This window comes from Talpa occidentalis, unplaced genomic scaffold (genome assembly GCF_014898055.3).
Source record: "Talpa occidentalis isolate TD23 unplaced genomic scaffold, MPIMG_talOcc4v2.1, whole genome shotgun sequence".
Taxonomy (NCBI): domain Eukaryota; kingdom Metazoa; phylum Chordata; class Mammalia; order Eulipotyphla; family Talpidae; genus Talpa; species Talpa occidentalis.
Window position 1 is genome coordinate 155,484,808 of NW_026555331.1, and position 12,069 is coordinate 155,496,876.

General features: G+C 57.9%; 1 protein-coding gene across 2 annotated transcripts in view; it reads right to left on the reverse strand.

The window, feature by feature from the left end:
• NCAPG2 (non-SMC condensin II complex subunit G2) overlaps positions 1-12,069 on the reverse strand; it is a 41,732-nt gene that overhangs the window by 13,606 nt on the left and 16,057 nt on the right. The window contains exons 13-21 of one of the 2 annotated variants that reach the window (XM_037516530.2): positions 10,130-10,282; positions 7,254-7,476; positions 7,054-7,151; positions 4,003-4,176; positions 2,574-2,644; positions 1,672-1,825; positions 1,420-1,593; positions 471-587; positions 225-365 (exon numbers count right to left, since the gene is read on the reverse strand). In XM_037516530.2, coding sequence (XP_037372427.1) covers positions 225-365; positions 471-587; positions 1,420-1,593; positions 1,672-1,825; positions 2,574-2,644; positions 4,003-4,176; positions 7,054-7,151; positions 7,254-7,476; positions 10,130-10,282 — 1,305 coding nt within the window. Of the gene's footprint in view, positions 1-224; positions 366-470; positions 588-1,419; positions 1,594-1,671; positions 1,826-2,573; positions 2,645-4,002; positions 4,177-7,047; positions 7,152-7,253; positions 7,477-10,129; positions 10,283-12,069 lie in introns of both variants that reach the window. The other variant, XM_037516521.2, reaches the window with a different exon arrangement.

A 12,069-nucleotide genomic window follows, 5' to 3' on the forward strand; every position in this document is an offset into this window, starting at 1 on the left:
GAGCCACCTGACTCTAAAAACATGACCAACACCTACTACCGACAGTATGGAGGTTACACTAAAGTCTCCAGTTTATATATTCCAGATATTTAAATGCCATATACGGTGTAAGCACTTAAAGCAGTAACACGAGGTCGAAATGCCAACTTCAGAATAGAAACTACAGCCTGGCAGCCCGGCACAGGCTCGGTGAAGAGGAAGTTCCCGCGTCTTAGGACTCTAACCTGGATGGTTTGCTGGTAAACGACTCTATGGAGCTTCAGGTACTCTTCGTCTTGGTCTTGGATAAATGGCAAGATTTTGTTCTCTAACCAGAAGCCCGTGTCTTCCAGAGTGGACAGGTACACATTCCCCTCGGAGCAGAACTGTAGAGATGGGGGGGGGGGGGCCGCGCGCAGCGGGTGAGGCGCCTGCTCATCCAGCCCGGTGCACCCCAAGCCCTGGGAGGATGCTCAGCTGGCCCTGTGCACCTTGTGCTGAAGGTGAATGCTCAGCCGGCAATGGAGGCTGAAGGCTCGCAGTGCGGTGGCTTCACTGAAGGCGTGAGGCTTCCCCTCCAGGGACTGCAAAATCGACTCCAAATCCGCCTGTGAAACAAAAGCGCTGAGGGCCACACGCCTGGCCCCCAGGCCCCCCAAAGCAGCACCGCCAGAGGGGATCCACAGTCTCTTCTCCTTCCCCAAGGTCAGGGAGGCAACTCCCCCAGCTCAAGGCCCCTGCAATGAAGCCCACCGGTTGAATGGGGTCAGCCTGCAGAGGGCAAGGGTGGCTCTACCCCAACAACCAAGACTCCCCACCCTGAGCCCCAGACAGCAGGGCCTTGTGCTCAGATGTGTCACAGCGGGGGGGTGGTAACACCACAAACACCTCGTGTGCCCGTTAGGAAAGCCTGAGGGGTGGACCCCTGGGCCACAGGCGCTGCCGCTCTACACTAGGGCAGTCAGCGCCAGCCTGTCCACCCACAAGGTCACGGCCTACCTACTCCTGCCTGCACGTGAAGCTTGGGAAGACCCTGAAGCTGCAGTCAGGTCAAGACAGGCCCATCCCTTCCCATCCGTGGCTGTGGCGACCTGAGGTCTGAGGCCCCACCCCCGGCACAGCCAAACGCAGTAACACGAGGAGTGGGCCAAGGCCTGGTCTGGGGAAGATGGCCAAATTGCCAGTAAGGAGAGGAGGAAGCTGGTGAAGTTGCAGGGACAGTCTCCAGAGGTCCAAGAAGACAGCCCCAGGCCAGAGGAGAGGAAGGAGCAGCGCCCGGAGCTTGACAGGACAGCCCTGGAGTCCTGCTCCCTGCTGGCCACCCCGCACCAGACTCCGGCTGGTGGAGGTGGGGTCCGCGGGTGTGGCTAGTCCTCACCTGCCCCAGTGTGTCACCTGCCCCGCGGCCTAGAAAACCGGGCGCTGGCTCTGTCAGGTTACCTTCGACGTTTCCAGTGCTTTCAAAAGCTGGTTCAGCTTCTTGCGGGGAGCCGAGAGCAGGCACTCCCGGTTTCTCGGGTGCGTGAGCAGGTACTCCAGGTACACCAGCGCCAGTTCGGGCTTCACCGGGCCAGTGTCCTGGGCGCTGGCTCTGCGCTTCGACACGGAATTGCCCTGCGAGACCAAGAGCCACTGGTCAGGACGCAGCCCACCAGCTAGACCCTCACCTGCACAGGGGCGGGGGGCGAGCACCTTTCCGGGGGGCTGCTCTCCGGGCAGCCAGTCGCACAGGAGCTCCAGTACACGCCCCACGTGTCCCCAGGAGCACAGGCAGTCCAGCAGGGTGCAGGATGCCCTGTCTGCAGCGCCCTCCTCTTGGTCCCTCAGCGTGGACATCACACCCCCGCTGGAATGCCAAGTGCACAAGGTCAGGTCGGTGTCGCAACCACAACGCCCTACGTGCTGCAGGGGCAGGTGAAGAGACTGAATGAGACAGACCCCAGCCCTCCACGACACCCCACTTCGCAGGACCCTGGGGCTAAGTCCAAGCTCAAGGCTCTGAACTCCAGCAGCTCAGGGCACTGAAGCCAGCACAGCCCGGCACCAGGACCCAGCCACGGACCCGCCACTGCACATGCCAGGGCTGCGTTTGCCGTGGCTAGACTCAAGCACAAAGAGTCCTAATCTGGGGGAAACAAATTCTATTTAGCATCAAAACTTTTTTTTTTTTTTACAAAAAAGAAGTAATTTTTACAGAGATAGTAACCAAAACTCCAGTAACAGTGTCCAATAAAAACTAAGTCTCGAGCCACAAAAGCAGGCCACCACCTCATTTTATATTTTCTAGTAGCCGCATTATAAAAAGAAATGGACACAATTAATCTCAACAACTTCCTCATTTAACCCGATCTATCCAAAGTGGCGTTCTAAAATGCAGGGATGGAGAGCACTGCCGACGGCTGCTGCATCTCCTCACGCCGGGTCCCAGGCCGGGGCACCCAGCATGCACAGCAGCTGTCTCTGCAGCTCCAGACATGGGCCAGGGCAACCGCGGTCTCCTGCCGCGGTGGAGGGCGGGGCTGGCCGGGAGGCTGCTGCACTTGAGGGTCAGCAGGCCCGAGACCAGGGATGCGGCTGCACCGACGTGTGGGTACCTGAAGGCCGGCACGGCAGAGGCGGGCATGAAGGACATGAGCATGAACAAGGGCGTCTTGCAGCGGTCATCCTGCAACACGAACAGGAAAACAAAACGGGGGTGTGTAAACAGGAGGGCCCCCGGGCCCCCATGCAGCTCCTAACACCCCGCGCTAGGACTCGCCTGGCAGGAACGAGGGTAAGGAGACATGAGTCTGTGTGTACTTGGCATCCTGAAGGTAAAGCTCAAGAGAATAAAACTAACCAAAAAAACCTGACGCGGTGGTTGGCACGCTGAGTGGGAGGCACCCAGCGGCCATGCCCGGCCTCCCACTGCTGCAGCACCTGCTCCGCCCTGCTGCTGAGGGGACCCTGCAGCACAGCAGGTCCCCCAATGTCACGGCGCCACCATGCCGACGAGGCACAGAGACCCGGTCCCCAGCGGGGTGAAAATTCATGGCAAGTCTTTCCATTTTAAGCCACGCTTTCTTTGTAACTAGGAATAAAATGATAGTTCCAGCCATCAGTCTTATTTTTATTTGTTGTTAAATGTGAACTCCCTTCTGAGCAGAGAGTCAGGGAGGCCTCCTTCACCCCTACGAAGCCCCACGCCTGGGCTAAGCGTCTCAAGACAGATGCACTTGCTGTGTGCGGTGGCCAGCCCCTCCCCGCCGAATGCCCAGCGTGGCAGGCGCTAGGACAGGGCTGCAGGCCCCAGAGACCCTAGGGAGGTGGGCAGACCCTGCCCCACAGGCAACGCGCCGGCTGGACGCCTGGTTTTCCTGCCAGAAAGCTGGCCAAGAGTGCTGCACCTCCCCCTGCAGTGACCTTCTGGGCAACCAGCGCGCAGGGGAAGAACAGCAAAACCCTACCTGCTGCACCTCCCCCCCGCAGTGATCTTTAGGAATGGCTTTCGCCATGGTCCCTAGATCTGGCTGGGCAACCAGCCAGGGGGAGAACAGCCTGAAGCAGAGGAAGTTCAGCGGAAGTTCCCTGAAAAGGCAGAAGCTTATCAAAAGATAACGACCACCAAGAACCACTACAAGAATGCTAAAAATCTTATCCGGTCTTTCTAGAACTACAAACTTTAATCCCTTATTTGTCTTTCTAAACTTCCTTCTTCTATAATGGTCATTGTTTGTTATGTAGATCACCTCCCTGATGGTGATAGACTGAGCCCAGGAGCAAGCTGATTTCATTGATATTCATTCCTGTGCTTTTGGAAAACATATATATACTGGTCACAGACTCAAAGAAAATGACACTCAGATTTTCACTCTTGAAGTGTGTCTGTGTGTCATTTCTTTCACCGACGCCCTGACCACCCTGCACGCTTCTCTCAACCCTGAGGTGGCCTCATCGTCTACTGCTGTGCTGGTCCGCGGCACGAGAGGAGCGACCTCGGGAGGAAAGGCGTGGGACGCACGACCTCGGGCGCGCAACACTCACCGTGAACACTCTCAGGTACTCAGGCAGCACGGAGGCAAACTTGTTGATGGTGTAAACTTTGGCCTCTTTGTTATTTTCCATACTTCTGTGAATACTTTTCCAGAGAATCACAACAATTTCCAACAAGCCAGCCATGGAAGCGACATCACTGACTGACAGTGTCTTGTCCAGAACCTAAGAGACAAGCGTTCTATTGTGAGAGACTCAAACCACAAGCCCAGATAACAGCCCTACCTTTAAAAGCCCACTGCAGAATTCTAGACCTAGAGCGAAAACGTAAAGGACATCAAGTGTAATGACTTTGGGAATCCTTGTTAAAGTATGTTTTTAAAGCTCACCCAAGAGATACATTCTAAATTTATTTTAGATTCCGTAAATACACAGTCCATACGAACAAAAACACCCTCTGAAGCTCAGAATGAACGAGTTGCATGTGGTCCCCACCGAGGCCCCAAGGCAGCAGGAGAGGCTGCTTCCCTCCCTCCACCTTCACATCTGCTAGAAGATGCTGCTTCTCCAACAAGCTTGGATGTGGAGACAGGGGCCTGGGGGAGGACAGAAACCTTAACTTACTGAGATGTGACTGCAGCCCCCGAGATCAGACCAAGAAGCATCTGTGGCAGGCCGGCAGCCCCATGGGGCCCAGTGGGCACAGCCCCGGCACGGGCACCATGACCGACCCCACTCCCACGCGTCTTCCCGGGCTTGTTTTAAAATGACCACCCCGTCTGTGTTTCCAAGCCCATGCTGGCACGTGAGCAACACGCTCACCTCCTCACGGCTAGCTTAAACCACAAATGCGGGCCTCCCTGGGGCCCAGGAGTGGAGCCTCAGGCTGTCACCCCTGCAGCCTGAGTTCGATCCCAGGCCAGGGAGCTGACCCACAGGACGCAGCAGACCTCTCCCGTCTCCCCACTGCTCCCCTCAGCAGTGGATTTCAGTGGACCCGCCTGTTCTGCTCCCCACTCTGTCTCTGGTGAGTCCTCTTACCACCCCCCGTCCCTCTGGCCTGTACCCCAGTTCTTCTACGCAAAATTAAAAAAATAAAAATCTTAAAAAAAAAAAAAAGTAAACCACAAATGCCCCCAGCAAGCCCCCTCTCCTGCAGAGCGGTGGCCTGAGACTGGCCAGCAGTAAGTAAAAAACAACAAAACAAGACCTTTGGATGTCCGCGCTGCCCGCGCAGCCTTGGTGGCCTGAGACTGGGGTGAGGGGTGGCTCTTGCACCCGGCTATACACGGCAAAGCCGCTCAGCCCGGCCCGGCAGGTCCGCTCACAGGGAGTCTGGTGACCGCTCAAGGACAGTCTGACCACCTGCAAGTGACTGTCAGGAAATGGCCTTCAGGGCGCTGCCTTGAGGTGCCAAGTGCTTCATTTCAGGAACTGGTACCTTTGGGCTAACTCCCTACTGCACTGGGGAGAAAAGAAGCTTCAATGAAGAGGGTACCCACAAAAGTCAAGTCAAGGGCCTCCCGGGTGGCGCAGCGGTTGAGCGCTGGGTTGCGAAGCTGCCCGCAGCCTCTGCAGCGCCGGTTCGATCCCCGGCTGCTCCCCGGCAGAGGAGGGTCCCACATGGCGCGCAGACCTCTCCTGCCGCCCGCTGCTCCCCTCAGCAGTGTCCTTCGGTCCTTCTGCCTGCTCTGCTCCCCCTCTGACTCTGGTGAGTTCTCTCACCCTCCCGCGCTCCTGACTGTACCCAGTGCTTGTATGAATAAAAAAAAAAAAAAAAAAAAAAGTCAAGTCAATTCTGTACGAAGTTAGAGCTCTCAGTAGGCACTTAAGTTTGAGTTATAACCAAGCAAATTTAAAAGCAGTGAAGCTACCAAAGGCTTAGAAAATACTGCAAGATCCACAAATCCTCCATTTAAGTTTCACTTCTACCACCCAAGTCCAAGCCTGCAGCCCTACGGCGAGCCCCACGAGAACCACGGCTTCTTGGTAGCAGCACGCCAAGCCCCGCGGGGCTCAGGAGCAGGGGGTGCACCAGGCCTAATCCTTCAAAAAGAAAGGAAACTTTTTATTTTAGCAGGAAGCACTGTGCTTTCTAGGAGGCAGCAGTAAGTAAAAAACAAAACAAGACCCTTTGGATGTCCGCGCTGCCCGCGCAGCCGTGGGGAGAGCGCCCCAGCAGACTGTGCGTCCCCCCAGCATGCACAGGCCAAGCATCGTCTCTATGGCACAGACCTGGGCCCCAAGCGTCACAAGAGGCCTCGCGCTCTATAGCTCAGTTCTTTAATCAGGGGTGGTGGAGGGCTCCTTCGGAATTTAAGAAACCTAACGGTCTCTCGGCTACTACGCCACAAGACGCGTTCTGCTCTGTTGGGCAGCCACATCCACCCTGCCAGCGGGCTCGCGGACGGGCCCTGGGGGACTCGTGGCCAGGCCTCACCCCACAGGCCCCCAGGGCACCAGGTTCCAGCAAAAGGGTCAGTTCTCTTTTGTGACTTCCTTTTAAAAGCCAGTGTCCTGATCTCTCTGGGCACGACCGGGCAAGCTGCACTTTCACTTCAGATTCCGGGAGCGAGTTGCTGTGTAGAAGCTGGACGTGTGGCTGCTCTCAGACGTTCACCCATGACGTGACTGGTCACTTGGACTCTAAAGAGCCCAACAGTCCCCTTGACGACTGACTTTTGATAAAACACTCTCTAAAGCAGAACCTGCATAAAGCTCGCTGCCAGAAAGAGAACTCCAGGCCCTTCCCAGCCAACCCTCTCGGCGGCGTCGAGGGAGCCCGCCCGAGAGGTGTGGGACAGCTTGTCCCCAGCAGAAACTGCCCTCTGCACTAGATCCTACCCAACCACCCAATGCCAAAGTGAACTTCACAAGACAAGCAGCAATTCTCCTGCGATCCTACCCAACCACCCAATGCCAAAGTGAACTTCACAAGACAAGCAGCAATTCTCCTGCGACGGTTCTGACCAGGTAATCTGGGGGCCAACACCACAGGAGCAGGAGGGAGCAGGACTGGCCCTAACACACCAGCCCTGGGAAGCGCTTCCGACTCAGCCGGCCCTTCCCACGCCCATGGAGGCCGGGGCCACTTACGCTTACGTTCTCCTTCTCCCGCTCCTCCTCGTCCTCGTGGTGCTCCATCAGCGCCCTCCGGACGCAGGCGTTTAGGCAGTGGCGGATCACGTGAATCAGCTTAGCTGCAACGTGAGAGAATCAGGGGTGAACTGACGTGTTTCTTCCACAAAAGTTCCCAGCAGCAAGCGATGGTGCCCAGGCTGGTGAGACGCGCAGGGCCATACCGACATTGGTGCAGGCCGTGTGCTCGTGGGCATGCTGGTAGAACCTCCTGGCGGCCGCGGGGTTCATCTGCAGCAGTGCAACGCAGCGCTCACACCACACCTCCTCGGGCTGGTTCACCGGCAGGAAGGAGTTGAAGATGAGGCTCACCAGGCGCCGGCACACGGGCCTGGAGTCCGACTCCAGACGCACCAGGATGTGCTCCATAGGGCAGACCTTCCAGAACTGCATACAAGCACAGACCCGACACTGTCAGCGCACCCAGGCCCTGAAGGTGCTCATGTGCGATTCCCAGAGCTAAATGAGAAAGGAACTAATCGCTACACCCCAGAAGAGTCGTTCCAAGCAACCACAACAGGGTCTGACTTCTCTGTAGGGAAGCACGCCTGAATTTGAAGCACACGGTGCAGGTGCTGAGAGGACTCACCGTGACTGCCTCCCACCTGCTTGCGCAGTGTGATGACACAGACGTTTCCCAGAATGCCGGGACTCTGGCCCACTAACGCGCAAGCGAGCGAGTGATGCACCAGCGTGCGGACAGCAGGCCCAGGAGCCCCGAGCCTGGAGGAGCAGCTCCCTCAGAAGCCCCGGCTGCCTGGCCCGGCTCCAGGCACAGGCCTGAGAGTGCACACTGCCCCGGCCCCCTCGGGCGACTGCGAGGGCATCAGGCCTTCACCGGCGGGAAGGGCAACCTCGCGAGCATAGAACTGCTGTGGGGGAACGCCGCCAAGCAGAAGGTGGCGCTGAGGCACCTGGCCAGATCCTGCCTGGGTGGGTGTCGCTGGTGACCTCAAGCAAGCGCCTGGGGAAGGCCCCGTGCTCCCCAGGGACTGGCACTGACCGACGTCCCCTCTGTCAGCATCTTCAAGGCATCTTTCTTGTCAGCGGTGTTTGAGTCTGTTCACATGGTTGCAACCCCAAGAGCAGACCCCCCCAAAACTCCACTTGGGATATTCCTGTCGCTCCTGCCCCTTCCTGGGGGGTTTCGGCCACTGCTTTACACAGGAAATCAAAGCAATGGGACAGTCAGGAGCGGCCAGGCCGGCTCACCCTGAAGTGGACAGCAGCCACACTCTGGCCTCGCACGCCCCCAAGATGGATGGCGGCACTGCCTCCACCCAGAGAGTCCCAGCTGCAGCTCACTGCCCTGACCCCCGTCTCTGATCACAGAGCACCTGTGATCACTCAGGTTCCCGCTTCAGTCATCTGGGGCCTTTACCCAGACAGGCCACCTGCGGGCTGACACCTGCCGCGGCCAAGGCTGGGCCACATCACTTCGAGTTGCTGCTGCACATTAAGGGCCCAGAGGCTTTTCTGATTCCTTAATAAAAACGTTTCAACACCAGTAACTGCTGATCCAGCCTCACCCCAGACACACAAGGAGTGCAAAGGTGAGCCTTGAAACATCCTCAGCACTTGATTAGCCCAGCCAGAAACTGCTCTTTGCCACAAGATGCCATCGTGTGTCCTTAGCTTTTGTTACCTGCCATGTGTCAGCCCCGGGCCAGGACGTGCGAGGCTCAGACCAGGCTGGTCCTGAGTTTAGCTGGCAGCTGGCTCCACACTCAGGGTGCACGGGGAAGGCTATGGGCACTCCCACCAGCTGTGGGGGTCCCACCCACAGACATGCCCACCAGTGCCCAGCATGGCTGGTGGCTGAGGGCGCAGAGCCTGCCAGCACCCCAGGCGGGAGCTTGCCCTCAGGGGTGCTCTCCACAGACAGGCCAGCAGCCCCTGCCCTTGCTCTTGGAGGAGACTCAGCTGGCGCCAGCGCTGCAGCTCTCTGGGCCTGTGGCCACGTTGCCAGGATTTGCAGACATGGACATGGACAGCAGCTCCTGTAGTCGCTGCGGCACCCCGGGGCAGCCCAGGGGCCACCTTGGTCCCGTCTGCCCTGCCCTCTCCCGGCTCCCTAGCTGAGCCCTCTCTCACAGGCTGACCTCCCATTTCTCTTCAGACTCGAGACGACGGCCTTCACGGGGTGTCCTGACAAACCTCGCAGAACTGCAGCTGGCTCTGGGCAAGATGGACATGGCGACGCTGACATGACAGGGACATGGAAAGCCGAGCAGGACAAAGAGCTCCAAAGTCAGAGCAGAGCTGGCCCGAGGCTACAGACAAGCAGGAAGGCTGCCCACCAGGCCCGAGGACCAGTTGCAGAGGGACAGTGACCACATCAGATCCTCAGCAGACATGGGGCTGAGCTCAGTGCGGGGGTGCAGCATTCTTGGGGTTTGTCTAACGCAGAAACACCATGCCCCACGTCTCAGGGCTCACAGGCTGATGTCTGAGCAGCTCCCCCAAGCCGGGGCACATGGTCTCAGAGCAGCATCTGCTGCATGGACACTCCATGTCCAGCGGCTGGCCCTGGGGGCGTGTCCTCACCATGATAAAACGGCATTTTAAATAAATTTCAGAGAACTACTGTGCGGAGAAAGAAAATGCACAGTAACCAAGGGTGACAGACTCGCGAACCTTACAACGAGCATTCTCAGCCGAGCGCGGGGAAGAGCCAGCATAACGAAGAACCCCCTTCAGAGCCTTACCCCAGCACCCCAGCTTCCGTCCACAGCCCACGTTTCCCGCTGACGTCTAAGTGCTCACCCTGAGCCAGCGCTGAGGGGCCCCAGCAAAGCTCCTCAAGTACGTGACAAAAGCCACTTACGGCGACGGGGCGGCCTGCACGAGGTCTCTCAAAAAAGAAAAGCGCACATGGTGATGTTTCGAGAAATGTCAGTGAAAACCACAGAGCAAATAAAATGTGGCGGCGAGCAGTTGGTGACCGGGCCGGGACACACTGCCCCGACCGACAGGCCCCCTTTGGGCAGGTGGCGACTCTTGCTGTGGGGGAAACAGCCTGAGCAGCGGCCGAGCCCACCTTGGCAGCCCGCACAGCCTTGACCTTCAGCAGCATGTCCACGAAGGCCACCCTCACTTTCTCCGAGTTGTCATGGAGACTGTACTTCAGCGCTGGCAGGAGCTGCTCCAGCAGCGGGTGGCTTAACTTGTTATCCAGAACAATTGGCAGGCACTACGGGGGAGAAGGACCAGGGGCACAAAGTCAGAACATAAACAGTACAACTCTGGTAAGAAAAACTCAATCAAGAAAACATTTAGGGGCCCCCTCGGTGGTGCAGCAGGTTGAGCGCAGCGCTGTGAAGCGGTGCAGCACGGGTTTGATTCCTGGCCGGCCAGGGAGCTACCCACAGGGAGCAGCAGACCCCTCCTGTCTCCCTGCTGCTCCCCTCAGCAGTGGATTTCAGTCCGTCTGCCTGTTCTGCCCCCGCTCTGGCTCTGGGGAATCCTCTCACCCTCCTGCACCTCTGGCCTGCACCCCAGCTCTTGCATGCATAAATAAATCTTTTTAAATCTTTTTTAAAAAGAAAATATTTAGCTGTGTCTTTTCTAGAACTATTAGGAAAACAAACATACCTTCAAAAAGTAACACTTTCCCAAAACTTTCATATAAGAAATACCCTAATGAGCTCATCCACAGTCCCGTTCAAACAATGTCAAAGCAGTTACAGTTTCTCAAAGCTTCTCTCAGCCAACTGATCAGGGACTTTTAGAGTCGAAAGAAACAACTGCTGCTAGGGTGGGCTCCGAGGCTTGGTCCAGGAGTCACTTCGTGATTGTCTGACAGCCCCGAGTCTTGAGCACAGAGGCCCGGCCTGTCACAGGCCTTGTCTCCATGTGGCCCAGGGTGGTGCCGAGGGACACCTGCGCTTGGGCACCAGGTCTCTACCCCAGGCATCCCCTCAACCCCGTCCAGCCGCCAGGACTGCGCCCAAGGGCTGAGGTGTCTGGAGCTTCCGAGTAGGCTCGAGGCAGGCAGGGAGGTGCTGGCGTGTGGCAGCGCCAGGCGGGGTGACGGGAGGCAGGGTATTTGGGGTTCTTATTAAAAGTACACACTGTACATCAAAAAATTAATTTTAACGTATAACTTTTTAAAACATCAAGCACACAGTTATCCTAGAACACCGCAAAGCCTCCCCTTCTCTGCCTCAGCCCCTCCAGCCTGGACCACAACCAGCCCCCCAACACACTCCCCTGGCATGCACAACCACTCGGCCCCCCACGCCCCCGTGGACTCTGCTGAGCCCTCCTCCTCCTGGGGTGGGGGAGGAGGTGTGGGAGACAGCGGGGAGTGCAGCCTGGAGGAGGCCCCGCCCGGGGCTGTGCTGCGTGGCTCAAGACCCCCAGCCCCCAAGAAGGACCCTGACTCGTGGGGTGAACTCCTGGGAGCGTCCCGGGGCCACAGGGAGGTGCCAGGAAGGGCACACACGGGCTGCGAGGGTCCAGGCCTTTCTCTGAGGGCGAAGTCTGCTGAGAGCCTAGAGCCAGTCAGAGGCGGAAGCTCCAGGTTCTCCCAGCAGCACCCTCCCACAGCCCGGCTCCCCGCCATGCCCCCCCATACCTTTATCACCAAAGCAGCAGAGGGAAAGAAAGACCCATGAGCACCCACCACGGCCAAACGTCCAGTCATGGTCCCTGCCAGGCCAGGACTCTGGCGAGCTGTTCCTGCAAGCTAAGCTACTGGTGGCGGCAGCGCTGGTGTGACTACGACCTCACAACTAGCCTCGAACCTTCGTGTTGTAGCCGAAACAGCACTTCAATCACATCTCAATAAAACAACAAGGAATGAAGGCTACCACGCTGCCCCTCTGTGTGGGCAGTGCCGGGCACTCGGCAGGCCCTCGTGGGAAGAGCCCGAGCAGCCGAAGCTGCTGGCCCAGGGACCAGACAGAAGAATAGGCTCCTGAGCAGGGCGAGGACCTGAGCACCCTCAGGGGACGAGGCCCCGAGGCAGAGAGCCAG